The 26643-nt window shown below is 42.5% G+C and overlaps 5 protein-coding genes across 6 annotated transcripts; 3 read left to right on the top strand and 2 right to left on the bottom strand.

Annotated features, from left to right (window-relative positions):
* Window positions 1-572: 572 nt before the first annotated feature.
* LOC137789690 (5-hydroxytryptamine receptor 3A-like) lies at window positions 573-4435 on the top strand. The gene is made up of 12 exons (XM_068583445.1): window positions 573-578; window positions 776-809; window positions 879-953; window positions 1068-1234; window positions 1956-2000; window positions 2120-2229; window positions 2420-2589; window positions 2741-2898; window positions 3335-3545; window positions 3667-3792; window positions 3917-4002; window positions 4196-4435. The coding sequence occupies exons 1-12, from the start codon at window positions 573-575 to the stop codon at window positions 4433-4435; spliced, it is 1428 nt and encodes a 475-aa protein (XP_068439546.1).
* A 2505-nt stretch (window positions 4436-6940) lies between these two features.
* LOC137789689 (5-hydroxytryptamine receptor 3A-like) lies at window positions 6941-10910 on the top strand. The gene is made up of 9 exons (XM_068583444.1): window positions 6941-7123; window positions 7602-7646; window positions 7738-7847; window positions 8123-8292; window positions 8481-8638; window positions 9165-9375; window positions 9474-9610; window positions 9968-10120; window positions 10863-10910. Exons 1-9 carry the CDS (start codon window positions 6941-6943, stop codon window positions 10908-10910), a joined length of 1215 nt encoding a protein of 404 aa, XP_068439545.1.
* lrrc59 (leucine rich repeat containing 59) lies at window positions 10908-14252 on the top strand. Of its 2 annotated transcripts, none has more exons than XM_068583410.1 (8): window positions 10908-11093; window positions 11242-11364; window positions 11556-11615; window positions 11813-11971; window positions 12662-12766; window positions 12867-12939; window positions 13171-13362; window positions 13581-14252. In XM_068583410.1, the coding sequence occupies exons 2-8, from the start codon at window positions 11263-11265 to the stop codon at window positions 13859-13861; spliced, it is 972 nt and encodes a 323-aa protein (XP_068439511.1). In that variant the 5' UTR covers window positions 10908-11093; window positions 11242-11262; the 3' UTR covers window positions 13862-14252. The 2 variants fall into 2 exon arrangements, with proteins under 2 accessions (XP_068439511.1, XP_068439510.1); XM_068583409.1 differs by having other exon boundaries at window positions 13578-14252.
* A 1244-nt stretch (window positions 14253-15496) lies between these two features.
* Window positions 15497-18769, bottom strand: nat9 (N-acetyltransferase 9). Its single transcript, XM_068583371.1, has 6 exons — window positions 18606-18769; window positions 17756-17865; window positions 17410-17550; window positions 17213-17272; window positions 16975-17069; window positions 15497-16885 (listed from the first exon to the last, which is right to left on the bottom strand). Exons 1-6 carry the CDS (start codon window positions 18680-18682, stop codon window positions 16736-16738), a joined length of 633 nt encoding a protein of 210 aa, XP_068439472.1. The 5' UTR covers window positions 18683-18769; the 3' UTR covers window positions 15497-16735.
* Window positions 18770-19262: 493 nt separating this feature from the next.
* syt15 (synaptotagmin XV) lies at window positions 19263-22016 on the bottom strand. Its single transcript, XM_068583443.1, has 8 exons — window positions 22010-22016; window positions 21731-21929; window positions 20957-21093; window positions 20546-20841; window positions 20285-20452; window positions 19972-20080; window positions 19693-19875; window positions 19263-19575 (listed from the first exon to the last, which is right to left on the bottom strand). The coding sequence occupies exons 1-8, from the start codon at window positions 22014-22016 to the stop codon at window positions 19436-19438; spliced, it is 1239 nt and encodes a 412-aa protein (XP_068439544.1). The 3' UTR covers window positions 19263-19435.
* Between the last annotated feature and the right edge of the window lie 4627 nt (window positions 22017-26643).

Below are 26643 nucleotides of genomic sequence, written 5' to 3'. Positions count from 1 at the left end.
CCGACAAAAACAAATAATTGAAAACTTGCTACAACTGTTATGTACCAATCGTGTATGGGTTAATACAACAACGGATTTGTCTCATTATTCTGGAGACCCCCTCCACTTTGTAAACCCAACAATAGCAGTGATTGTGTGGAAAATAAAAGAGTCAACATGTCCTAAAAGAGATGGGAGCGCTTTGAGTAGTAACCTGAGACTTGTACGAATATAAACTCTGGTTTGTTATTTTAAATGCTCGATATTTTTCAGATGAAGCACCTGAATTGAACTTAATTCTCTCAACAGTCGGCTAAATGTGGGAGATGTTGACAATTCCTGGGAGCTTTTATTGCATTGGGTGTGTTTCTATTATTCGACTGAGATAATAATCCAAAAACAAAGGGTCGGTCATAAAATTTGCCCGTCCCTCTTCCAGTACAAGAGGTGGTTAATTTGACTGCAACACACATTTCCAGACAACGCAGAGGACAGGGCGGCTCATCCACGGTGCAGATCTCAGGTCACGATGCTGGCGGCTTTCCTCTTTCTGCTCCTCGCCACAGGTAAAAGGGAACACTTATGTGTGATGTATGCAGGTGGGGAATATCTCTTGCTACCCAAATACAATTGAGGTGAATGGAGTTTTGTTCATGATGCAGAATAAAAATGTGACTAAAATAATAATACATGTATCTATTTTCTAACACTTACGTGTGGTAAGTGAATATTTATCATTTTACCGAGATGTGAGGTTCCCCTGAAAGAAATCCTACTCGGCTCCTTTTTTTTTTAGGTTAAGGTAAATATTTCAAAACCACCAGAGCTCAGTGTTAAAAGATAACGCGTTAGACTAGTGCAATTGAATCAAGTAGAAACTGTACCCTTCTTTTCTTCAGATGGAAGTACCAACAACTACTCAGAAGATCTTCGAGAGAAGAGCGATCAGAAAAACAATGTGAGAGGTACGTACCGTACACGCTGACAGAGCGTAACTCAACGATCTGGAGGTCGAAATAAAAATCATTACATTTCCTGATGTCTTGCATATTAAGACTAAACTTTCTCATAGAGAATATGTGTTAAAGTTTTGGGTCTAGATAGGAGCACCACCTCCGATGAGTGCTCCCATCGGGCGGTTTTTAAGCACTTGAACCTGAAGGCCGACAACGAGCACACCATGGTCCGGCCCGGTGATGATGACAAGCCCACGGAGGTGACCCTCGATGTCCTGCTCTTTTCCATTCTAGATGTGGTGAGTGGTCGCTTATTATTCAAAATGAACAATTCTTGTCAAGGAGGTTATATTAGTTCCAATTCTCTGTTTGTCTGTGATGTAACAGGATATTACAAAACCACATTGTATTTACTGGAAACTGGAAAGCCGAAAGCAAATCAATATTTTTAATGTGTTTAAAGCATCACAATGTGGCCATTTATGAAGTACTTTATACATTTTCCCTCCGATACGCATCAGTAACCCTGGACATTCTGCTCTATGCCTTTCTTTATGTAAGAAATTAGAGCTTTTACGTTGTTTTATTCAATTAATTATTTAATTAACTCTGTGATATTGGAGGCAGGAGACCAGTGGATCTAAACAGCTGATATTGTGATTGACAGCAATGAAATGATGACGTGAGAAGTGAATGGCAGAAGAATGGGGAATTGACTCTGGGTGCTTTCTGTTTGCTGAGCCGTTGTTATCTCTTTTATCTTAACTGTGATTGACAGCTGTTTCATAGCCATGAGACCAGTGTTTTGAACATATTTAAAATGCACCACTGACCCATTGACTGCAATGCTTTTTCACCCTCACAGCAGCAGGCCTGGCAGCGTGCAGTATGCCAGAACTAGCATACGTAGCCTCCCGCCAAACTTTTAGAAACTTGTATTAACACTGAATTTGGGCCGAGTGTCATGACGGTTGCAGGATGTCTGGCTGGAAAAACTTTCACACATTTGTTTTCTCATAGAACGAGAAGGCACAGCAATTTGTTTCCTATATTTGGGTTGATTCGGTGAGTTCTCTGCAGAAAAAAAGCACATCTTGATTAAACAAGTTTACCACTTTGCATTGCTTTGGATGGACTCAAACGTCTCGTCTGTTCCAATGCACTTTCTCTTGTTTCCTCTATAGTGGTGGAACGATTACAACAACAAATGGGATCATGAGAATTTCTGTGGAATAAAGACGATTTATCCTCCGACGAATGTAGTGTGGAAGCCAGATATAGCTATTGAAGAGATGTAAGTATGAATATGCACTTTAATGTATACTCTCATCTTCTCATACTCCTCTATTTCTGTCTTCCTTAACCAGTAGCTAACCAGTATTAAACTGGGTCCCTATTGCATTTACATGGTTTGGGGACTTGTTATATTGTATAATATTATAGAGAAAATTCTGTTAAAAACATGTGTGTTTGTTGTCATACAGGACAGAGACGAATAAGGCTGTTTCGAGTCCTCATCTCAAGATTTATAGTGACGGAGATACTTATTTTAGGAGTGACATGGTGGTGGTCAGCACCTGCTCGATGAAAATGTACTTGTTTCCCTTCGACGTTCAGAAATGCAAACTGACTTTCAAGTCCATCGTACACTCTGGTGAGCTCATTGTGTTCAAAGTTTTGTAAATTCCTATGCGTTGTTTGTGTGTTCCCGTGTCTACAAGTGTGTGCTTTAATTACTTTTACAGTTTCTTGCTAGCAATCCTTTGGTAGCCTCACGTTGATTTTTTCTAAATCTCCGACCTCAGGGAAACATTTGGAGCTTAAAAGGTACGCTGACTCCTCGTGGAACACAGAATGGTCTCTCGAGAAGATGGCCCAGTCCGAGTGGCTGTTCGTCAACATGACCATCAGCGACAAAATTGTCAACAATTTTGGCATCGAACAAAGCGTGTTGGTTTACACTGTAAGTATCTCTCTGGATACAGACATGCAAAAGTATTTGGACATGACATGTGGAAAAAGTAGAGAACAGATACATTATTAAATCGTTGTCAAGACCAAAATACAGAAAAACTAAACAAAAAAGTGAATGATAGAGCAGACAAAGTAAGTTTTTTTTCAGCTAGCACCCTCGCCTGGACCAGAGACTTAAAAAAGCCTGGATACTTAATTTCCTTTGTTCTTTCTATCCTTTCTTTTCTCTGTATGTTTCCTTCCTTCCTTCTACTTTGAGTTCTTTCTTTCCTCCCTAGCTTGAATTGATCTAAATAAAATGTGTAAATCTAAAGATACAGAGGTTTCCAGAGATCTTGTCGGATGACCTTGTTGTGCCTGACGTTGGTTGGGTTTAGCCGTTGACAAAAGTAAACTTCCACTGACCCTTGAAGATCATTTCACAGATCACCATGGAGAGGCGGTCTGCCCTCTACATCGCCAACTTCTTGCTACCGATCCTGTTCTTCTTGGCTCTGGACTTGACTTCCTTCCTGATCCCAGACAACGGAGGGGAGAAGCTCGGCTTCAAGGTCACTGTGCTGCTGGCCGTCACTGTGATGCAGCTCATTCTCAATGATATTCTGCCTTCCTCCTCAGACAGCATTCCTATTATATGTAAGGAGGGTCGAAGTCGTGCCTTTAATTGGCCTGAACTTCACAAGAGCAGGAACTATAAATATACTGGTTCAATGTTTGGTTATTTGCTCACATTAATGATGCTGCCTTCCTCTGTTAGCCGTCTACTGCATTGGGGTTTTTGGTTTGATGATGCTGAGCCTCCTGGAGACAATTTTGATGATGTATCTGTTGGCGAAAGAGTCCGCATCCCAGGATAAGGAAGCAGATCAAGACCAAAGCCTCAGCGAGGACTGTGAGGACAGCGTTGGCAAAGAGAACTGTTGTACAAGTGAGCTCAAGCATACATTCTGCAAACATCCGATTCAACTACATGCTCTATTGTCGTTGAATCAAACGTGTTCTTTCAGAGATGAAGAAATGGACTCCCTGCGCCGGTGTCTGCAAAGGTTCTGTTGATGAAACTCCGTCTGAACAACTGTCAGTGACCACAGAGGTGAGGATTGTGTGACATTTTAAAAAGTACGCTCATCTAAATTGAAAAGCAAAACAAACAAAATAATTAGTATAAAAACTGGATGAACCAACCCTTTCAATCGCATCACAGTGGACAGAAAAAACTGAATATCAAATGTAGCCGCTCGCAATGTTTTTATGTTCCATAATCTCATCAATTGCCACTCCTGCAGGGCGACAGCAGCCGACCGGCTGGGGAGTCCATTGCTTTGGAAAAGATTTCAGATGAGCTGAAGGAGATGGAGAAAACATTGACTTCCCTTAACAGCAGGAAGAAAGAAAGGAAGCCCGGCTACTGGGCCAGAGTGGCTAAAATATTTAACGCAGTTTTCTTCATTTCCTATATCATCACTGCCTCTGTGTTTTTAACTTATCTCTTTTTACTTTGGCAAAAACCGCAATACGAGGACTGATCGCTCCGATTGACATTCATTGCGCTCAGTACACAGCAGCCACAATGAACTGATTACTATTATTAATATTGATATCTTAAACACATAAGAATTGGCAGTTTTCTGGGTTTTAGCGGTCACACTGAACACAAGAAAACAGTTGAATTATGTTTAATTAATTATATACCATCATTATATTATCTCATATCACATGCATGGTCGCCCGCGGTTTGTGCGTTTACACTGTACATTGTACACTTCAGACAATCACTATTTGTAGTTTGATAGTTTTTTCAACCAATTATTTTTTTAAATGTATTTTAATCTTTATCTCTCAAACATAGAGGAGGGGCAACTTATTTGCCTCTAATGCCTACTCGTTATATAACCATTTTAGTTTGTTCATCCATCATACTCAGCATGCATGCTATACATTAAATGTACACTTTTTTTTAAAGTAAATATGTTTTTTTCTTTTATGGTTTGAGAAATTTCATGTTGTCTTATTTATGGAGTTTTCTCCATTCATACATCTTCAATAAAGCCTTTCTGCATCGTACATGATCTGACAGCTTGTCTAGATTTTTGCAGGAAACTTAAAACTCAAATGTGTGATTTTGAGCCATAGAAAATGAATTGTATTGAATTTTGCCATCTTTGCAACTGGATCAAAAGATTATCGCGAGGAACATAATATTTGGTGTTAAAAGCAGCCTTAGACGACTGAGATAAATATATTAAAGGGCTCGTCATTCAGTACGCCCAGCCCTCTTCGCTGTGAAGATAAGCGTTGGGGAATAGTTCTGAACAACACCACACACGGCAGACCTTTCATTCTCACTGATCCTGCACTCATGATGCTTGCTGGCTTCATTTTTCTGCTTCTTCTCAATGGTAAGGTTTCTCTTTTCCTCACAGATTGATTCTCCTGCACAAGTTTACCTGAACAACTCTATTCCATTATATATGTGGTAAGTAGTTGCATTTAATATTGACTCCATTACTCTGTCATGGAACAGGACATAATACAGAATAAATAGACCACAGAGAACACATGTCTGACCTTGATTTTGAAATAGTGTCAACATTTTTAAATGTTATATATATATATATATATATATATATATATATATATATATATATATATATATATATATATATATATATATATATATATATATATATATATATATATATATATATGTCACATTGTGCATTAATGGTAAAATAAATTAGTAATAATTAAATAATTATAACATCATTTTTGGATTTTTTAAAATATGCTTTGGATTGAGCAATATAAAACATGTTAGCTAAATGTCATTGAATCAGCGAAATTAACTGAGAATTAACGATTTTGATTTGATTTGATTATATCAATTTTATCAAGAAATGTGCTCCCAGCAGGTTCAATGTAATAAAGGACATGTTAAGTAAGCATTCTAGTTCTTAAACGGGTAAATCTTACTTTTAACAACAAGAAACAAGCTTTTTTTCAATTTAACACTTTAACACAAAATCTCATGGCCCGGTCACATGACCCACCACGATGTTCAGTAGGTGTCACTTAGGGACTTCATGAGTAAAAATTAAGGATAAAGATGTATTTGGAACTTTCCAGAACATTTAAAGGACGTGTGACACCTGTGAAAGGGAGCGCGAAGAGCTAATATAACATAAAATAATACTTTATTAGTCCCTCAGTGGGGAAATTACAGGATTACAGCAACATTGCTCACAAAGGAAATACAGATAAAAATCAAGGAATATAAATAAACAGTAGAACGGTAATAAAACAATATAAAAAATTTATAGTAAGAAGTCTACGCTCACTGACAGAAACATGGTGGACTAAATATTAGATATAATTCTCAGTATGATACAATACAACTGAACAGCACCACGAGGTAGCACTGCCAGTAGTATTTATTGCAGGGATGTTGTATTACACTGGGTTTATTTTGAGAGAACATCATTTTACCAACATGCATTATGTGGTATAGATCTCAGATGTGCCTATTTAGACTTGGTGGACTGTAAAAATGCTTATATTCATTAAATGGTTGAGTAGTGTTCGTCCTCATGCTGGGCCAACGCCCGTTTTATAATGGTCTTTGCTTGACCACAAGTACTGTTCATTATTGCAGATATTTATGAGCTGGATTAATATTTAATGAATTTAGGCAAGGCAAAGACTAAGTTCAGACTGCAGGCAAATCAAATGTGTTCAGACATCACCTCTCTGCATGAGTAAAGGTAGATTTCGGTAACTTCGTAGCTAAGCCGGTGAAACCCCTTTCCACCACGGAGGCATGAAACATGGAGATGTATCATTCCTAACAATCCCACAGTTAAGAAGCTGTGCAGAAGCTCTGTCACAGAGGAGGCTGGCACACAGTGTATATTGAGGGCTGAACATAATCAAATGTTTTTAGATCATTCAAAAGTAAAAAATACATTTGTTTCTAAGTAGCGAATAGTTGAGAGACCATAACTCAAACATGGGTGCTCTGAAGTTCATGGAGAATGTGTTGTGATGTTTTAGCTGTGCATGAGAACTCCTCCAATCGGGTCTGCCGGCATCGGGATGTTTTGAAGTACCTGAACGTGACCAAAAATAAAGAGCAGTATGCCATGACCAGGCCTGGTAGTTCTGAATCTCCCACAGTGGTTTACTTGGATATCTTCCTCTATGCCATTCTAGATGTGGTAAGTTGTTGCTTCTAATTATAAATTCCAATTATCATTTCCAATAGTAGCTATTCTGTACCATCCACATCTTAAAGGTTTATTTTTTGGTTTGTTGTGGAAAGGTTCTTTATTATCTCCGCCGATCTTATGGTCAGTTCTGTGTGTGCATGTGTGTGTGTGTGTGTGTGTGTGTGTGTGTGTGTGTGTGTGTGTGTGTGTGCATCTCTGTGTCTGTCCACGGCGCTCATTTATGATTGTATGCCCAATGACCTCTTTACACCCTTTTGAAACATCTGATATTGCGATGTCATCGATATCGGGGGCAAAATATTGTGACTGTATTGATTTGTGAGCTACTCCCCTACTCAAAACGGTGTCATAAGAGCGCTGATGTTTCCATGCTTGTTGTCATTTGATAAACTTAATTTGTGTTTTATGATATATTCCGGTTTGTCTGTTTGGAAAAGATTTTTGACAAATATTTCTTTGCTCATAGAACGAAAAAGACCAGAAATTTATTTCTTACCTTTGGGTTGATCTGGTGAGTCATCTCTGAAGAAGAAAGCACTTTTTGGTTGAATTAATTCCCACAACCTGTCTAAACACATTTCACCTCGTGGTTTTTCTTGCAGTCGTGGCAGGGTGACGACCTTTCCTGGAATCCTGATGACTTCTGTGGTATTTCACACATTCATATTCCTCACCATTTATTGTGGAGGCCAGATCTAACTATTGGAGAGATGTAAGTTTGAATGTAGGTGCATGCTCTCACCCTCACAAATCCACACAACCAACAGTAACTTGTGGATGAGCATCATGCCAAAGACTTTCTCCGTTATGAGATCCAACAAATGAAACCAGGCATTGTTGAACAAGAGATATTACAGTGTTATGGTTTGGTGGTTTATAGTTTATTGCACTTTGAGTATTTTTTACATGATGTTATTGTGTTATAGATAATACATTTGGTGACATTTAGCTTAGTTTGGTAACGCATTTGTGTTTGTTCTCAAACAGGACAGAAAAGGACAAAAGCCTTCAGAGTCCGCATGTCATGCTTAACTTTAACGGTACGGTCTCAACTAGAAACGACATGGTGGTGAGCAGCACCTGCAAGATACAAGTTTACAAATTTCCCTTTGACATTCAGAGCTGCAAACTCTCTTTCAAGTCCATCCTATGCTCTGGTGAGCCCGTGAACCTTTTGTGTTTAGAAAATGTATAAATTGTGCATTGTTTATGTGTTCTCGTGTCTACTTGAGTTTGAATTTAACAACTTTAACAGTTTATTGTCACCTGAAGACATAACATATTATCCTTTGTTAACTTGCAGGGGAACCTCACAATTTTCTTTATTTATTATCTCTCACTTCAGATGTGGATCTTAAGCTTTTATTCTATAAGAGCACAACTAACACATTGTGGTCTCTCGAGATGATGCAGAATCATTCTGAGTGGTATTTCATGGACATTTCCACCAGCAATACAACTGTAAACAATTTTGGCTTAACGCAAGACATCTTGGTTTACAATGTAAGTATTTCTGGATAGACACACATAGAGGTGGAAAGAATACGTTACATTTTCCTTTCCACCTCTGTCTTAAGTAAGTGCAATTACATTACTGATGTATTTTCATTTTGTGAGACTTCATTAAGGTATGCGATTGGCAAAGGTCCCGAATTACGAAATTTTACGGATCGTCTGTATTATACCACGCGCCAATCATATACCTATAATAGTTTAATTAACTGGTTTTACCTGCAAGAAGCACTGCCTCTCCGGCACCACACAGAGGTCTCGATATTAAGCTTTCGTGTTTGTGGAGGGTAACTTGGGAGTCCTCCCTCCGGAAAATGTTAAGATGTTTGACTGAACGCTACGTCATTTCAAATAGACATAGACAATGCTACTTCTCTTTAGTAGTTGTGCTTCTTGCACCACTGTTGTTGGGCAGGTTGGGGCGGGTTACCATGCATGATGTTGTTCTTGTATTGCACTCCATACCTGTGCCTTGGTTTAGCATTCCATCAACTTACCCTTGAACATAATTTCCCAGATCATCATGAGGAGGAATTCTGCTCTCTACATCGTTAACTTCTTGCTACCGATCGTGTTCTTCCTGTGTCTGGACTTGGCCTCCTTCCTGATCTCAGAAAGCGGGGGAGAGAAGCTCAGCTTTAAGGTCACTGTGCTGCTCGCTGTCACTGTGATGCAGCTCATTCTCAATGAAATTCTGCCTTCCTCTTCAGACAGGATTCCACTGATAGGTAAAAGAAAAGCTCTGAATCCTTTCCTATGAGCAGAAACAGCACATATACAGATTCAATGTGTGGTTATTTTTTCACGTGCTGCCTTTTCCTTTCAGCGGTTTACTGCATTGGGAGTTTTACTTTGATGATGCTGAGCCTCTTGGAGACGATGTTGGTGATGTATCTGATGGAAAGAGACTCTACATCTCAAGCCAATGAGGTAGATAAAGACTGTGGATACAAATATGGAAAAGTCTGCTTCCACAACTGTTTCAGCCTTTTTTTTAATGATTTAATGAATTAACCTCCTTATTAACTCCATTTTTTGCACAAATCTCACTGAAGACGTCCTTCATTACATCTTTTTTTGATGATATATGAGGTTTTGTTGGTATATAGGAGGAATAATACCCTCTTAAGTTGATATGTCCCTGATTGTAATGGATAACACTGTATGTGCATCTTATTACCAATGAGCCAACTTGTATTGGGGCTTATAAGGTTAAATAAAACCCTGCCATTTTAACTAACATAAATGTGAATTTCAAATAAAACAGCTGCATTAAATTTTCACAATGTGCAAACACAGTTTATTGAACCCATTTTTCAGGGTAGCAGCAGCCAACTGATGCTGGATTCTGACTCTGAACAGATCTCAGATGAGCTGAGTGAGGCGGTGAAAACTCTGACTCTGCTCCTCAACAGCATGAAGGAAGAAAGGAAGCCCGGCTACTGGACCAGAATGGCTAAAATAATCAACAGAGTGTTTTTCATTTTCTATATCACAGCTGGGAGTGTGTTTTTATGTGTTATGTATTTTAGTTGGACTCATGATGTAATGGAAGATTTTCTCTATTGATCTTCTAATGATCATAGGTGTATTTGCCTATTCAGGTAGTTTTGAATCATTCAGTGGTAATGCAACTATACGCTCAATTTGCATGTGTTACACAGTTGTTCACATCAAACATGTGCTGTATTGTAATATTCTAAACTTGAGCTGCGTTTCCACCAAGCATTCCAGCTTAGTTTGTTACATAAGAGGGTGAATTACACAGATGATGTTTTTCAATTTAAAATATAATTCTGTTAATCAATTGTCTCACGTCAGGCCGTCAAAGTTCTTCATAAGTAAAATAAATCGTTCGTGACAATATATTTAGTGCGATAATGGTTATTTGTGTCTCTGCAGTTAATTAATTGTGTTTTGCACTTCTGGTTAGATGTTGTGACATGGCTGAAAATGTATCATATAAATTAAATAAATTGTTGTGCAGTACAGTGTATGAAAGACTGAGAATACAATATGCAAATTAAAAATATACAAAATGCCATAAGTATATTCTGGTTAATTACACGACGTGGCATGCAGCTGTGTGTATGTACATGCGTGCATATTATTATTATTATTTTTTTTTAAATATATAATTACTTGTATGCGTACATATCTACGTGTAGTTGCGTCACACGTCCTGCAGTGTGCGTTGTGTCCTCCGGCGCTGCAGGTGGCGCTGTTCGCTTTAAACGTCTCCGCGCTGTCGTTCAATCAGTGACGTGGACTTTCATTGAGGCAGTCAGTGCTGCCAAAAAAAGAAAGAAAAAAGAAAACACCACGTACTTACTAACGTCTCAGAGCTCTTCCGCTAACTTTCTCCACATTAAGAAGTTGGGACCACTCATTTCTTTTCCTTCGCCTGTCACACTTCCGCACCGTTGAGTCGCCGCTGCCATAACAGGTGAGCAAACCGTGTGAAACGTTGACGTAGGAGCGGGGTTTCCTGCTCTCTGCAGCACGACAACTGTTACAATGTGTTCAACATGCCTTCGTCTCAGTGTGTCTTTGCCACGTTAAACATGCAGCACGTTTTCTCCCCGGTTACACAGACTTTTACCTCGGGCACCAGCATGAGTAAAAACAGCAAAGTGTTGAACCTGAAGGATAAAATCAGCGGTAATGAAGTGGACCTGAGCCTGTGTAACCTCACCGAGGTGCCAGTCAGAGAGCTGGTGAGGTCCTCGTCCACCTCAATGTCTCAGTGTGCGCGTGGAAACGTGAATTAAACATTGATATCATCACGTGAATGTGCTTTCACTTTAATCATGACACGATGCGGCTGCAGGTTTCTTGGTTAAAATTGACATGACATGTACATTTTACTGTGTGCAATCAACCTGACCCATGGTGTGATGTATTACAGGCTCTATTCACCAAAGCAACTGTTGTGGACTTGTCCTGCAACAACATCACCTCCCTTCCTGTAAGTACAAACGCAATCATTCTGCACTAAAATATACTATTTTATCCCTCAAATCTAACAGTGTGTTTGTTTTTTACTGTATCATTTGGTTCCTCACCCTCTTTCTCAGCCTGCTAACCTTAAACTTTACCTGCAGATTTACCTCACTCACACAGGACTTGAGTTCTTATTTCTTTGGCTCGGTTTCCTTCTTGTAGCCAGAGTTCTGCAACCTGACCCACCTGGTGAAGGTGGATCTGAGTCAAAATCAGCTGACCTGTCTGCCGGATGACCTGGGGAACCTGGCCAGCCTTCAACATCTGGACCTGTACAACAACAAGCTGACCGTCCTGCCCGTCAGCGTCTCTCAGCTCAGGGTGGGTACCGAGCACTTTTTGCTCATGTTACGTTTATATCTACTGATCCTGAAGCTGTCAATGTCTGGAATATCAAGACGGATGCTGTCCAGCTCCCATGATGTGTTTATACCTCAGTTAGACAATGAAGCAGATCTAGTAGTCCTCCTCACACACATTTGGGTGCAGAATAAAACTATTATCTTGATAAAATTCTGTTTATTGTAAAGTTCACCTGTTGTTCAGTGGTGAAACGCTGTTTATCTGCTGAACTACTTTATTAGAGGTCACACACAGACTCTCTCAGATTTACTGTTAACCTATGGTGGCTGGTCTTCCCCTGATTTAAGAAATAGTTTGGGATTTCCATGCACTTATTGACTTTCTTGCCTAGATATCTGAGAAAATCAATACTCGGGATTGAAGATATACATCTTCTATCACGATACAGACGATTTTATGTCTCGGTTAATAGATGTATCACAATGTATGTTCATATTCAGTAAATGAATCGTCCATATGCAATAAGAACTTGGTTTTGTGTGATTTAATAACATGACAGATTAAAAGTATTGAGAAATTTGAGTCATTGAGCTAGTATGTGCTTGTTCTTCTCAATAAAGACAATTTAAGCGTGTATATGGATATATGATCCAATAAATTGTCGTGTTGAATTATTGCCCTAATCGATACCATGTTGTTGCTTCTCAGAGTCTGAAGTGGTTGGATCTGAAGGACAACCCGCTGGAGGCCGGCCTGGCTAAAGCAGCCGGAGACTGTCTGGATGAGAAGCAGTGCAAGCAGTGTGCCACCAAGGTGAGGCCGCTGTTGCTTTGGAAAACATTTCTCTTGATACTTTCCTGTCATTAAAGCCCCTTTTTTTAGAAAAGAATGCCTAAAGGAGATTTTGTTCCAGGTTCTGGAGCACATGAGAGAGCTTCAGGATGAGGTGGATCGCGCACGAGAGAAACGCCTTTTGAGGGAAAAAGGTGAAGAATCATCTTTTTATTTGAGCCTTGAAAATATTTTTTTCGGTCAGATTTGTCGTCTTGCTTTATACTCTAACCAGCTAGTTCTTCATTTAATACAAAATTGTGCGTCTCTAGTCTTATAGAAGTTTTATCTGCCGGGTTCAAGAGCATTTTATTGATGTCAGGAAACTAGAAATACAGTTCTTATAATGTCTGGCTGCATCTCTTCTCAACGCATCCCTCCATCAGAGCTGGGGAGGAAGAGGGAGGTGAAGCAGAGGGAGCGGGAGGCCAGAGAGAAGGAGACTCGTAAACGGGAGAAGGCGGAGGAGAAGGAGAAGCGGAGGAAAGAGTACAACGCTCAGGTGGCGGCCGCGGCTGCGCGAGAACAACAGAAGAAGAAGAACGAGGAGAAGAAGAAAAAGAACGGACAGGCAGCAGGTGAGTCTAAAGCTCTGGATGACGCACCTCTTCAAGGGATGTCTTTATTTTATTATATCTTTTTATTAAAGTTTAACTTCCACAGCCCGTACGAGGCTTTTTGAGAAGTTTTAAGTCGGAAGTTATCAATGTGGTGTATGAAAAACTCAGCTGAAGTTCTCCAAGAGTTTGTTTTAGGAGTCGTTCTAACATCACCCTCCCTCGCTGCATCCCAGCAGATAAGGCGGCGGCGGTGGAAAAGACGACTAAACCTCGACGTTCGCTCCTCGGCCTGATGTTCAAGCTGCTCCTGCTGCTGCTGCTGGGATTGGCTGGCGTCGCCGCCGCCTGCAGGCTGACCGACCTGCAGAAGGAAGCCGCGTGTGTGCCCGTCAACGTCGCCGTGGATGACGGCTTATCCTGGGCCAAACAGCAGGAGGGCGTGGTCAGGCAGCTGGTGCAAAATCTGTCGTCTGCGGCAAAGGAGTTTCTTGAATCTACGCAAGCGTCTAAGAACTAAACCCTTATCTGCCGCCCATCAAGTTCCAGAGCTGCAGGTTTTTTACTTTTTTCCCTCTCCCACCGGGGATTTTTTTTTTTTTTTTTAATATGCTGAAATCATGAATATCATTAAGATGGGCAAGCCTGCATCCCCTCACCCTGTTTCTGGTGCTGGGAGGTGGAAAGTCTGTACAGATAGACAGAGGGGGATGGACCGATGTGTTGAAATCTTCTTAAATTCCTATGGAATTGTTGTCGCTTGTACCCTCTTTGTATTGCAGTCTGTTTTTTAAGAGGAAAAAAAAACACTCATCTTCTTGAATTCCTCCCCATCAAACACGTTTTGCACTTTGACCAGGTGTGGGTTTTTTGGTGCATTACGTGTATTTGAGAGATGTTCAGTGAAAAGTCAGGTGAGTTTGAATTTCTGTGCTGCACTGGAGTGTCGAGTCACATGTTAACTGCCAAGCAGAGTCGTGCATGTAAGCCAGAGTTTAGATGTGGCAGTCTAAGCATGTGCAGTGAAGGCTGTATGAATGTAGAGCTCAGTCGTCTGTGGCCTCCTCCGTCTTTATGGTCCGAAATCGGTCAAACCAGCTCAATCTCACACGTCTGCCATCGAGTGGATCTTCACCAGACCACAGATCTAATAGTATCATGTGAGTCAATGTCAGCTATTTTCCAGCAGTCCAGAAATGCCAAAGATATGATTGAGGTCGTTTAGAAAGTGTTGTAATGACATAGTTTTTCCAGCAGAGGGCAGAATTACCAGCTCACTAAAGTGATGAATTGATTTATAAATATAGTTATATATAATTTTTATTTCAATCGACAAAATCGATTAACTGACTAAGTGTCTCGGCTCAAATTTATGTTTAAATTATATCTCAAATATTGGCTTCAATAATCTAGATCATTCCCCTTTTGCTAGAAATATGTCTACTATTACAGAGAACCATTTAAAATAAATCATGCCGTCGTGTTTGAGGCCTTCCTTCAGAATATATTTATCCATATGGCTGCATGGAAGAAAAGTACAAAGAAACAGAGCAAAAATTACAAAAAGTTTCACTGTAGTGTGATAGTGTACTTTTTGAAGTGCAGTGGTTACAGTATTTAACTCGCTCAAATTCTCTAAATCACACGGCGTAATGAGGACCAAGTGCTGATATTGAACTAGTGATCCGAAGTCTGAAAAGCCTCTTCCCGTGATCTTCTACCTAAACAATAAAAAGCAACTGGCAGATTATTTATCTTTTTATTTTTTTCTTCAGTTTCATAGATCTTTTGAAATGCAACTTGTTTTAATTTGTCGGGGCTGCCTTCGCTGCTGTGGTTCTTGTGCAGCTTCGTCCACGCTCTCAAACATTGTCCGCGTTAATAAATGGCTATGCACTGCAAGAAATACGGTGTCTGTTTCCATCACAAACATAGAACCATGGTAAATACACCTGGAGTATATCTACAATGACAGTTGAACTTTGGCTTTGTAAAATGCAGCCTAAAAGTAGCCAAAATATGCTTTATATCACGAAATTATTAAAAAATTAAGAGATTTAAGAAAGAAAGAAGGTAAACAAAGTCTTAGTATTGTATGTCAAACTGTAAAAAAAACGTCACATTGTATTTCCTAAACTGTGATAAGAAAGTGAATTTATGTCACAAAAACTAAACTACATGCCTCCAAACAATTATCTTTCTCTTGCAAAATAATTATTTTTAATGACTTGACTGCAGGAGAAGGAAAAAGCACACTGAGGTTTAATAGGACGCAATAAGTCAGAATTATATGAATCACGTTTGGGGTCATGTGCTGCGATATGAAAGCTGTTCCATTAAGCTTCTGGTTTTGAAGGAGAAAATGATGAGAAATGCCACAGACTAATGTGGCAATTAGGAGGAACCTGAGACATATGATGATTTGTTGTAATGTAAGATGCGTTTCACTCCGATTAAACCCTCCGGCATCGGGCACCAGAACATAGAAATGCTACTTTTCACTACAGGATTTATTCTGCACCTGATTCTGAACAAAAATATATCCATGCAAAAGTAACAAATATACACCAACCAGCATCTCTAAAGCTCACGAATTAACACCTTGTTTGTTTGACCTGAACAGTTGTTGAAGACTCATCATCCAAAAGCTGCAATACTGAAACGGAAAGAAATACTCCACAAGAAGAAGTTTTACATTTTTACTCAAGCATTATCAGCAAAATGTGCCGACACATCCAAAGAAAAGAAACTGATTAAAAAGAAGAGCGGAGTGTCTCCTGATTAGAGAAGAAGGAAAGAGATGGGGGGAAAAAAGCCAAGAAGTAACATTTAAAAATGAGATATTAATCTCATGTTGATGGTAGGATCTGAATACAACAACAATATATGACCGATAGATAGATAGATAGAGTTTATATGGTACCTCAATGCGAAAGTAAACAATGATAAACTTTCAACTTTGGTAAAAGATCCTTTCAACACGACAACGCCCTTTTGCAGAATGTTTGTGTACATAAATAATTTAGTTTTCTGACCAGCACTGAGCTCAACACCCTTTTGGGATGAACAGGAAGCCGGGCCTCACCTCCCAGCATCAATGCATCAATGCCCAACCTCATTGATGCTCTTATGGCTGAACGAGGGCAAGTCGTGTGGAGAGCATCACATGCGGGAGTATCTCAACACTTTTAGGCAATCAGTGAAACTCGTAACCTCAGCTCACACGAAGAGCAGAGTATTTTCTTCTGAAATGTGGCAGTGTGGAAAACAAGAACCAGCACTTGAGTAAATCGACCTCCCCCACCTCTGCAGATGTGTGTAAATGTCTGAAAGGTTCAAAGCACACACCAGTTTTCAGATTTTCCTCTGTCGCGAACAGCCGGGCAGTCTTTAGTCACTGTGAAACGTGTTCCCGTCTGTCGCTGCACGTCTGTCCGTAGTCTCTCTCCTTCATGTCGGCCGTGTCCTCCAGCAGCCTCGACCGGACGGACTCGTCCACCGTCATCTCGAGGGTCATCTCTTTGAACACCTCACATACCGACGCCTGCGAAGAGAGCAGAGGACAGCGGGTTTACACTCGCGTACGAGGCGTTCTGTACCGTGTGGTGGTCTTGTTTCATGTGATCTTGTTACCTCCTGGAAGTGGAGCTTCTTGAACATGGCGATGCTGACCTGGTTGTTCAGCCCGATTTTCGCTTCAAACTTTTTGACCCCAAGTTTGGAGACTCCTGGTGGAAGACAAGATCACCATCACTCACAACTTTGCAACCAGAGTTTTGCTCCACTTTTTGTCCCTCTACTCTCAGTAACAACACATATTGTACATTTGACCGGTTGACGAGCCTCCTGGCTGACTGCGTAAGCTGCTCACCGTAGCTCATCATCATGTGCGTCACCTCTCTCCCGATGCCTTTGCCTCTGTGACTGGGCTCTGTTCAAAACAAGAAACCTTGTAAGTATCAGAGAAGGAAAAATACAAGCGAGTGCAGCGTTGAAACAGAGAGATAAACGGCCAATGATGTTTTATAATGCTATTTTTTTGCTTTTGGATAACACGTCGGGCGTTACCCGCTATCATGATCTCCAGTTCAGCCAGTGTTGGGTCCGTGGGGTCGGTCAGGAAGATGTTGACATCTCCCACCATGCACTGCTCCTCTTCTACGCTGCCGTCTGCCCACTGCTGCTTGGCCAAGATGATGAACGTGCACTCTGGAAAAGACAGATTTAAGATGGATTGTAATAATAAAACAGCTTTTTACATGTCTATGACCTCTGAAAGGTGTGATCATGTCATATGCGTGGAAAACTAGTTAAAAATGACGGGCAAAAGGATGTTTGTTAATACATGTCGCCTCTTCATGAGGACTGAAAGTGTGTTTTTCTGTGTGCACATTGCAGGAAGATGGCCACTTACTGTCATCGTCTTCCCTCCAGCTCCTCTGCATGTCGTACTCCTGTTCCAGGGTCAGCGGCTCTGAAGCGGTCAGCTGCTGCAGCTCAGGAGACTTCATCCACTCATGATACCTGAAACAGGAGGATAGAAGACACAGAAAGCGATTCTGAATGCACCTCTATTTAAGGTGTTACGGTATGGGGGTGGTATGAAGCACAGAGAAGACAGAGAAGTCGAGCTTAAAAGCTCAAATGAAATGATGATATTCATATTCAAACGGCATATCCTTAAACTTGTAAATTAAAAGTACAAAGCAGTCTTGTTCAAACTGATCCCTGCTATGTCAATGTCTATGGCCTTGAGATTTTACTGTACAGTTTGAGAAAAGTATCTCTATTATCTTTATTACATTGTAGCTGATTTTGAAGTCACTTTTCTCCAAAACTGTACAGTAAAATCTGAAGGCCATACACATGTACATAGCAGAGGTCCCCCTGAACAAGACTGCGTTGTAATTTTACTTTACAAATTTAAGGATCGTAGACCATCATACCGTAAAACCAGGAATAGACGGTCATTTATTTTCATGCGTGCGGCTCACTCGGCGGATGAGGACTCACTTGACCGCAGTGTGTAAAGTTAAAATACCTAAAATTGTATTCAAGTACAGCACTATACTTGGTGTTAACAGATAATTAGAAAGAAACTAGTCCTGTATTAGGAATCAAATCAGTATAATCATGAAGCCGAACACTGCAACAAGAAAACATCAGCAGAGAAGCACATTAAATACATGTAACTTATATACATAAATGTATATAAATACATGTAACGCTGCTCTCGTGCGTCTCACAGCAGCCGTTGCTATTACCTGGGCACGTGCTTTGCATTGTAAGGAACCAACACGACTTTATTTCCCTCCAGTAAAGTGTTCTCGTTTATCTTCATGGTGTTAAAACCAGAGGAAAACACCGATATGACCGGTGAAGACGTTTAAATCAGCTCCACGTCCATCAACTTCTCTTTCACTTCCGCTTTAACACTCGGTGGTTTTGAACTGCGGCTGCGCGCAGTGATGTCAAAGGAGACGGCGCCGCCTCGTGGACAACATTGAGAACTACATTTCATGATTATATACTTAAAAAATGAAATAAAATAAAATAAAAAATATACAGAAAATATATTTAAAAAAATATATAATATATGTATAAAATATATATCTATATATATATATATATATAGATATATATTACTTATTACTGTTTAAAAACAGCAATAATGACACTGAAAAAGAAAATGTCTCGATCTCACTTTATTCCACACAATAAATCTTCTATGCATATTTGTATGAATAATACTGTGAAATGTTAAAAAGGTGTAAAATATAAATTATCTTCTAAATTCAAGCTGCAAGATACTTAATTGGTGTTTGCAAAACTGATCTCAAAGAAAACAAGAAAATAAACCTTTCTAGTTGTTTTGATATTAATAAAGAAGTACATCCACATTAATGGTTAAAAGGGTAGTTTTCTTCCCATATTTAAGTATAATTTTAGGAAATAAGAGGGAAAGATTCTGAGGTGTAGATTCAAGTGAGGGTGATTATTGAAAGATCTGGTCCCGGATCAAAGGACAGTTTAAAGTTGCGTCTGAGGATCCTGTGTCTGTTTTCTGCCCCATTAAGACAAAGTTTTTATGCGGTTAAATGGCTCTGCCTAGTCCGTGCCACAGTTCAACCGGCTCCTGTGGCGTGTTGACCATGTCCATCCAGTGCTGCAGCTGTTGGCCCCTGGCGTACATGAAGGGGCCCAACACCAGCACTCCCAGCAGGGCCGGAGGCTCTGGGAGAAGAACACAGATGAAGCAGAGCCACAATGAACACACAGCTGATTGAACACTGACATTGATGCAACGGGACATCAGACACATAGCAAACACATCGAGTTCACCCCTTTCACCTGAGCGCACGACGTTTAGCTGCTGCAGCTCCAACCTCACACAGGCCTCGTCTAGGTGCTGTGGGCGCAGTTTAAAGGTCATTCTGTGGTGGAAATAGGGGTCGTTTTGACTCGTCACGACGCAGCTGCGCTTCATCTTCACCACCTGAGTGTGTACATGTAAGCTCACCTGGACACACACACCTGGGGAAACATACGGATGCAAAGCGACTTAGCGCAGTAGATTCGTTTCTCATTTTTGAATTTTGAGTTTCTCACTTTCCACCTGAAAGGACTTACCTGCATCCGTGAGCAGCTGAAGGCCTCGAGCCCTCAGAACGAGCACAGATAGGCGCTGCAGAGAAGGACTGTAGCTGAGAGAAATCTGCACATCACCGAGCTCTGAGCACTGGCACGGATTAGAGATGGAAAAATTATTTACATTTTTTGCACATTTAGTGGAAGAAATATTCAGATCTTTTACTTCAGTAAGTATCTGAGCACGGTGAAAATAGTTTACCGTAGTACTGGCACTCAATGGAAATATTCAAGTTTAATACAAGTACTACATGTCTCGACCCAACAACAGTACTTGAGCAAAAGTACTTCATACCTGTGCGTGGTCCTCGGTCTCCAGGTCCCTCCACAGCACCCTGCCGGCCTGTCCGAGCTCCCCCTCCAGAGGAAACAGCACCCTGCCCACCGCGTGGCGTTTACCGTCTTGCTCCACACTCAGCACGCACACGCTCAGGGTGCTCTGAGGCACGCACACACCCGACACCTGCGGGTGGGAGACACACATGCAGGAAGTGTGTGAGACAAACTGCTTCGGTCGCCTTCATTCCTCCGCGTGTTAACGTCCCCGTGCCCTCGCCTGGAAGACGAAGCAGTCGTTGAACTCCGGGTCGGGCCCCGTGCCGCGGGCCTTGGCCTGGCGGGGCCGGCGGTCGTCGGGGAGCCGGCGCAGCTCCACCAGCGTGACGTTGCCGTGAAAGCGGGGAGGCAGGTTGCCGAGGCGGAGCAGGGAGACCAGGAGCTGCTCGCTGCCGTGCCGGTACTCCACGGAGAAGCAGAGACGGGTGGCCATGCCGGGAGGCGGCGCCACCACCACCTCGCTGAGAGGAGGGACGGAGTAGAGGCCCGCCAACACCGTCCCCACCGGGTACCATCCTCACAACGACAAGGAAACCATCAGTTAGCACCAAGTACACTGGGATTTAGATTTCCAATGATTTCAATGTAAAGGATCATTCCCATCTTGACACAGAGGCAGCGATGACCTTACTCCTTACTGAGAGTGACCCACGATGAGCTAGTATGTCCCTCTGGGCCTCCATCTTCATCTCCTCCTCCTCATTTTTCAGCTCGCCGGGGTTTTGTGTCACAAAGCGAGGAGGCAAGGTGAAAGGGATCTCACGGGGCCTTTACACACACACACACACACACACACACACACACACACACACACACACACACACACACACACACACACACACACACACACACACACACACAACTTAAATCAAGGCCACAGGTTCCAAAAACTGTGCTGCTTCCATGTAAAAGATGCTATTCTTCCCCTGAAGCTCACTTTTCTGCTTTGCTTGAGGCATCGACGTGTTGCAAAGCATTTCTTAGCCATTGCTTTTGTCAATGCTTTAATCTTGTTTGTTTGAAAACAACAGATTCAATCTGCTTTTATAAACTGTTTTTAAATATAAACAGAGCACATTACACCTGTCATCATCATCTAGTGAAGAAAAAAGTCTTGAAGAATTATTTTTTTCATGAAATAATATGCAACACATCCTTTGTAACTGATATGAATGAGTCTTCCTGAATGTATTGGGAATGTCTATCATCATTATTACTGTTCATCTTCTTTCTTTTCTCACGTGTCAAACCCGCTCTCATCTCGTCTCATTTATGTGAGTACTCGACTGTAAACTATATGAAAAAAAGACAAGCGCTTCAAAAATGTGCACAACTGGGAAAATATAACGTTTGTACTGTTCCAAGTAAAACTCGATAACGTGCTTGTTTATTTCGTGGTACTAACGTGGCCGAGGAGTCCTGAGACACCAGGATCACCGGAGCAGAGCACAGCGGTAGTGAAGGCACTGTAGAGAGCAGCTCCTCGTATTGACTACGACCCTTCTTCCTCCTCTTCCTCCTCCACAGATAACACACACTCAGACCAAGCAGCAGCAGCAGCAGGAGACCCACACACGCTCCAGCAGCAAGCAGTGACACCTGGTCTGAACCAACAAACACATTCACAGATGATTAAACACAGACGTCGGTCAAATATACAGATGCAATGCAGTTCACGGCTTACCGGTCATGCTTATTCCTCCGTCTGACAGTCTGAAGCTACTTGTGTAGCATTAGTTATTAACGTGTGAGTCTCTTGTTGTTGACTTGTGAAGTGACCATGGAGAGCAGAGAGAAACCAGCACAGCTGGATGATTCTCACCGCGTCGTGCTGCTATCTGGCTTCCAGGGGAGACATATCTTACATATCTTACAAAAGGTTACCGTGCAAGAGAACTTGTAATGCATGAATTAATTGCCTCAAATCTAAGTTAAATGGGAAGTTTCACGGTGGCATTTTTACGCTATTCCCTCTGTACGTCTCTTTTAAAAAGAACCACATCATTCATTTAGAAACACGGAAATATCTCAACAACTATTCAAAGGATTTCCATGACATTTGGTACATGTATTCATGGTACCAAGAGGATGAATCCTACTGAGTTTGGTGATCCTCTGACTTTTCCTCAATCCCCGCCGTGGGTTTAATGTTCACTGTGCTCTCTCACAAGCTGTTGGATGGATTGCCATGAAACTTGACACATAAAACTAAATACAAGACATGAAACACAGCTGCTCTGACTAATGACCTGAGCTTAGCCTGGAATCAAAATGCTCGTTAGCTTTTCACCACACACACATACACACACACACAGACACACACACACACACACACACACACACAGACTGTCCAGAGATTGAACGGCAGCTAATGGGATGACCGCTAATCCTCAGATCTGAAGGTAGAGTAATGGCCCTCAGTCTTTCACACACGCATACGTGCACAGCGCATTCACAGAGAGAAATCCTCATTTTCACCCCGATGCCAACGTCGTATGATGTCATGTTATGAGGGGAGAGAAAGAGATCGAGCGGAAGACGAGTCTGTGTTTGAGGCAGGTTTTCTTAAGAAGTGAGGGAAGAGGAGCAGGAGGAATGAGGGGAGGAAGGAGAGACGCCATTTAGCGCTGCCTTCTCTTTGGCAGGACAGCGGGCAAAACAGGACTCCAGACGTGAACTTTAAAAGGTAAGACCTTATTTTTCTCTTTTATCTGTACTTTTATTGCGCTGTATGTCATATCTGTGGGTTAACTGGCTGTTTATTCTTTCACTACTTTCACATTGTGAAGGTGTGGCAGTGGTCAAAACTCTGGGGCAAAGGTGGATTTGACATGTTGGTAGTTAGTTTTAACACAAATATGGATTGATATGGTTTTACCCCAATAAATGAGTTGGATGTAGTCAATTTTTAGTAAGCGAGGGACTGAATAACTGGTTTAATCATCTTTTTAAAAGCATAAATACACAGAAGAGGCAGAGCAGGATATTGGCAGATTCAAAATAAAAGTAAAGATAGTGAATTGTAATTTGTTATAATCTATACCATGTATACTCACTCTGCCTGCTTTTTTGTGTCTTCTCTCAACTATAAGCTCACTTAAGCTGTCTCAATCAATCTACATTTTGTCTCAATAATCAATTAATCTGGATTGTGTAATCTCATTAGGGTAATCTGGTTGTGCTTTCTTTAGGAGTCTTTGTGTGTTTGGACTTGGATATACAGTATATCTGTGTGAGGACCAGTTTGAGTTTTAGGCCTTCAGGGTGAGGAAATGTTTTGGGAAGTGAGCACATTTTGGCCGATCAGCTACTTCTTCAAAGGCCTTCGAGAGTTGTGACTTGGTTTTAAGGTTCAGGTTTGGTTTAGTGGTAAAGGCTTGGTGTTTGGTTGTGATGGTTAAGGTCGGGGTAAGAGGCGAGGAGACACACAAGGTCAATGAGTGTCCTCACAAGTACAGTTGTTTCTCCTTAAGGGGCACAAACAAATGAGTAATTGAAGCTTTAAGGATGAAAAGCAAATCAAAATCGGTGTATTCTTTGCAGGTTGGTTGCCGTCGCCATGCCGCGGCCCGGACGCCCCGTGTCCGAGAGCTACCAGCCGGTCTGCCGCTCAGTCAGTCAGTCGTCCTCTTACTCCACCGACGACCAGGCGCCCATTTTCTCCCTCTCCAAGAGCTCCATGGACGTCGTGATGGCGACGGGGCCCGCGCACAAGCGGGACCCGGCCTGGACCCGCGTGGACCTGAGGCGCAGCTCCAGCACCAACACCCACGCCGAGCGCAACTCGGTGACGCTGCAGCAGCTGCACCCGCACATGTGGCAGCACATCAACCCCACCGGCGGCAGCGTCGGCCACCAGCCGTCGGTTTCGGCGCCGCACGCGGACACGCTCGGCCCGCCGGCCCTCAGCGAGCGCTGGATTGCCAACATGCACCGCTGGAGCGCGTGCAGCAGCGGCGGCGGCAGCAGCACGCACAGCCGCAGCAGCACCCCAGACACGGTCGTGTGGAAAGGTGGGGGGGCCTCGCGGCCCTCAAGTTTTACCCAGGAAACCCCTTGTTCTCCGAGGTGCAAACCGAGCTCTTCGCCGACCACGCCGTCTTCCTTCATCTCCCCACTACAGACGCCAACTCTACCACAAGAAGATCCTTTTACTTCATCTCGTTCAGCTCTAACGCTGAGCACACATGAGCAGGAAGACTTACTTACCAAACCCTCTCCACCGACGCCACCCATGCAGGCTCACACCTTCTCACCCTTGCCATCGTACTCCCCCAATCTCCCCCAGCTGCCCGGCACAGAGGACGAGGGCTTCCTGAATGAACCTCTTTGTTTCGTATTCCCGTCCCCGATCGCGTCGTCCGTCAGCTTGGCGGAAGGAGGTGCGTCATCGGATGCCGGATGCTTCGTTGACGACGTGATAGAGAAGCTGCACAGTCCTGGAGGGTCGGAGGAATCCGAGAGTGAAGCGGTGAGAAGCCCGGCGCGAATTTTAAACGACTTCACGCCTACGTCTCCAGCAGAGGAACAGGAAACAGGAAGCGGAGCGTCAGTTCGCCATCTTGAGCTGCCGTGGCAGCCGTGGCCAAGCTTTCCGATAGGTCGCGAGTGGAAGTCCCCTCTGGTTTCTTCCTTGAGCGACTCGCTACTGGGGGACTGCTGCAGGTGCAACCTGAACGCCAGAGAGGCCCTCACAAGGGCACAGGGGTTCAGGGAGGAAGGTACAATGACTTCACAGGTGGACCTGGTGGATGCAGCGGTGCAGACGATCTCTCCGGTCAATTCCATGTGGGGCCTCCGGAGGAACCTGTCTAACTCCAACATGGGCTCCCACTCCTTGCTGGGGTCGCCGCCCGGATCAAGACTGAACCTGAAGTGCTTAGTGGGGTCAAACTCCAATCTGGTGTCCCCGTCGTCCAGCATGTTCCCAATGAGCAGCTGCGAGTTGGAGGTGAGGCGAGACGACGACCCGACGTGGGAAATCAACTCGGCGTCCTCGCGCGATCTGGAGAGGAAGCGGTCGTGCCTGAAGATGAAGGACGGGGAAGTGGACGCGAACGGGAGGAGAGGCAGCATGAAGCAGGTGCAGTGGGACGAGGACGGGATGACGTGGGACGTCCACGGAGCGACGCTGGACCCGGCGGTGCTGAGCACGGCCATACTGAAACACCTGGAGCTCCAGAGCAGCCCCCAAACGCCGACACGTACCTCGAAGAAGAAGAAAGCCCCGAAGCCGCCCCTCATATCGAACGTGGTGAAGGCCATCGTCCCGGATCTTCATCCGCCTGTGATGATCATTACTTCGGCTTGCACCGAGGGCGAGAGCGGGGGGAGACCAGAGGAAGACGGAGCGTGCAGGGAGGTGGTGGAGGAAGGCAGAGGGAAAAAGGAGGAAGCCGTTCGTAGAATAAGCAGAGCAGAGGCAGCTTATGCAAAAGAGGAAGATGAGGTGTACCGAGACGAAGGCATCATCCATCCTAAATCTCCTTCGAGTGGGAGTGGACACAGCCGCAAGAGGAGTGTGATAAGGGCACTGAAGAAGCCCAGGTGGTGTGGAGGCTTCAGCAAGGCAGATGATTGATCCAGGAGCTTAATCGAATCATCTATGGCTGATCAATTTGCAAAAATTACCACCGAAAAAACTCATTGACGCTGGGAGCAGCTCTCACTTTCATGTGGTGTTATCCTGCTGCTGTTGGGACTTTCTCATTGTCATTTGGTAAAAAGCTAAAGTTTTTGAAATTTTGTTCCTCCACTCATTAGGATTTCCTTTTTTTTTAGAGAAAGTTTAATTTCCATTGGATGAAAAAGTCCTCAAAAGGCTGATGTTTTTAGAATTAAAAAAGTAAATGTATTCTATATTTTCATTTACTATTCTTCTAAAAAATGCTTGAACAAAACATCCATAAAAAAGCCAGTCACGGTTTGCTTGTTGTAAATATGCAATTAAAGTATTCATCGTTTCTATAAAGAATATATTACTTACGTATCATTTATTGTACATATTTATTTTCTAAAAACAGTTTTTCTGCAGTTAAATGATGAGTAGATGCATTTTCCAATGAGGTCTTTATCAAAAAGTAAAGAATTATTAAGGTTAATGTGTTTTTAAAAAATGAAACGCTGTAACCGGGCAGAATATAGTTCTGCCTCCTCAGCTGACAGCATAATGCTGCTTACACATTACATACTATTTATAATATTATAACCTTGTGAGAGGCACAATTCTGCATAATTAATTATTTAACTTTGGACATACATTTAGCTGCTGTGAATTTCATACGTAAGTAACATCCCTGAATACTTCTGCCACCACTT

Source organism: Clinocottus analis, unplaced genomic scaffold (genome assembly GCF_023055335.1).
Source record: "Clinocottus analis isolate CAN_PGR_092001 unplaced genomic scaffold, fCliAna1.0.p SCAF_19, whole genome shotgun sequence".
NCBI classification, from domain to species: Eukaryota; Metazoa; Chordata; class Actinopteri; order Perciformes; family Cottidae; genus Clinocottus; species Clinocottus analis.
The sequence above is the reverse complement of the archived record's forward strand: the minus strand, read 5'-3'. Positions and strand labels throughout refer to the sequence as shown.